Below are 2,346 nucleotides of genomic sequence, written 5' to 3' on the forward strand. Positions count from 1 at the left end.
GTTTTCCTCTCCACTGTCGCTGCATGCTTTGTGTGAGAGATTGCTTAAGAGTTAATGAGTTGATGCAATCAGCTGGTTTCCCTTAGAAAGAAAATCCTTTAATCTGACAGGGTGATCTGCTTGAATTGCCTCTAATCTCTGATATGAAACCAGACCGTTGATGAAGGCATAAACAGGAGGCAGAGGGTTTTAAAAGAGATTTAAAGGAAAACGTACATGTTCATGTTTTTGGTACAGATCAGTTCCACGGATCATATTCACTTTAATACTCTGGTCACACATGAATTAACGATTATCTCCACCTAGTGGTCTGGAGCTCTTAAGTGGTGCCAGTTTGTAGTGATGGTGAGATGAAGCCTCATGTTGAACTGTTTGGCCAAATTCCCCACAGTTCATGAAGCTTCATGTGAACATGTCACCGCCTACTGGTGGAGCGCAGAACTACAGCTAGTAATATAATCTGTGATTTTTTGCAATGGTTTGTCTTTTTGAAATTGTTATTAAGTTTTTCTGCCATTTTAGTGAAATAAGCTCAAACAGACAGTGAAAGTGCCACGGTTTTTGGTTTTAATCACTTTGAAAGTTATATGTTCAACCAATTTTTTGGCTAAACCAACCAATTTAACTTTGCCAGTGTTTTTACCCAATCTATATTTGTACTACGGCGAACCAATACAAATTAGTCACATTGGCCAAAATACTTAATTAATATCCCAGTTTTTCAGTCTTTTTCAGTCGGTTTTCAAATGTCTCGTACACTGTGCGATCTTTTCAGTCGTTAGACGCAGCTACTGCTCACACTGTACGACTATACCGCAGGGATTAGTCGTACAGTGTGAGCTCACAGCTCACGATTCATGTTCGGCCCGACGCTCTGATGCGATCTATCTGCTCTCTTAATGTACATTTATTTAGCACTTCAACCTTATGCTCTGCTATCCTAGCCGTACACGTTCTTCTTCTATTGTTTTTCTAGCTGCCACCTAACAATGCTAACAGGGCAGTGACTCCTAGTGGTAACACTAACCATAACACTCCCCCTGTACAGCACACAGCTGACGATCAGGCTGAAAGTCGGCCCGATCAAAAGGTCTCGCCAGACTGGAAAATCGCCCCAAAAATCGCTCAGTGTACGCCCGGCTTAACGTGGGTCTCGAGCCTAAAACCTCAGGATGGAAATCAGTGTCTGGCAACGGTGACAATTGTTTTCGAAAGCAATACTATTTAACACTAATGTTACAACTTTGACCGGTGACTTCAGATCTGAGCAGATTTTAATCATTGTTTAATCCGACCAAAATAGTTTTATCAACTAAATTGGTCGTTTTTTCAACCAATCTATTCTTAGAATCTGTCCAAACTTTATCCAACTGCCATTTCTACAAACTCCCACATCTTGACTGAAGAATGAGGCTTTAAAAATGCCTGCAGAAGTTCTCACGCTTTCTGAACCACTTCCTGAAGCGGTCACATGGTATCACGGTAGCGAGGCTTTGGATGTCATCGATTTTGGCCCCTCCCCTAAATGAATCACGCCTTGACACGTGCTTCAGGGAATCCCCCCCCCCCCTTACTCAACACACACCTCGAAGCCTCGGCTCATCTCATGACATCACTACCAGTTTTCCTCACTCACAGCATTTTTCTTCTGCACGTTTTTAGTGTTTGCAGGCATTTTCATATCAGCTGTGAAGTCCTGAGTTTGACCACTGACCTCCGGGTCCCAGCATTGGATTGACCGCCATCAGAATCGCTGTGACTAGTTGGAGTCCTGTCTGCAGACTGAGGGGGGAGCTGCGACACGTCTGACGATGTGGGAGTCGGAGGTCCAGCCAGACCGTTTGTCATTGGCTCAGGGACGTAAGAGGGCGGGGTTCGTGCCGAACCTTTAGAGACCAAATGATGAAATGTTTTATTGAACGTCTGCATTCAGTTTAAGAGTGAACAATTCTAAGGATGGTTCGATACAGATTATGTTCCAGCATCCAGAGACTCTGGAGTGACGGTTCTGACCTGGCGTGCTGCCGTTGGCGTCCAGCGTCCGGCTGAAGGTGAGGTGCGTCAGCGCCCTGCTCTGGTTGGAGGACTCGCTGGAAGTCTGAGGCTGCAGGAGGTCAGAAAAATATGACATTCAGTGAAATGTTTGCTTCTTTTCTTCTCTTTACTTTCTGTGTTCTGACTCAGTTTTTACAGGTGAAGAAAATAATATTTCCCCGTCTGTCCTTCAGTGAAAGATTTAAATTTAGTTCCACAGGAAGGATCTATGCTGCATTCAGGTACCGATGTCTCTATGGTGCATTCAGGTACCGATGTCTCTATGGTGCATTCAGGTACATAAAACTCTGA

The 2,346-nt window shown here is 44.1% G+C and overlaps 1 protein-coding gene across 1 annotated transcript in view; it reads right to left on the reverse strand.

Annotated features, from left to right (window-relative positions):
- LOC107099221 (membrane-associated guanylate kinase, WW and PDZ domain-containing protein 1-like) overlaps positions 1–2,346 on the reverse strand; it is a gene marked incomplete at its 3' end in the record, with an annotated part of 51,620 nt that overhangs the window by 22,453 nt on the left and 26,821 nt on the right. Inside the window, exons 10-11 of the mRNA XM_015397275.1 lie at positions 2,014–2,104; positions 1,715–1,886 (exon numbers count right to left, since the gene is read on the reverse strand). Coding sequence (XP_015252761.1) covers positions 1,715–1,886; positions 2,014–2,104 — 263 coding nt within the window. The remainder of the gene's footprint in view (positions 1–1,714; positions 1,887–2,013; positions 2,105–2,346) is intronic.

The sequence above is a fragment of the Cyprinodon variegatus genome, unplaced genomic scaffold (assembly GCF_000732505.1).
Source record: "Cyprinodon variegatus isolate N-32 unplaced genomic scaffold, C_variegatus-1.0 Scaffold28, whole genome shotgun sequence".
Lineage (NCBI taxonomy): Eukaryota > Metazoa > Chordata > Actinopteri > Cyprinodontiformes > Cyprinodontidae > Cyprinodon > Cyprinodon variegatus.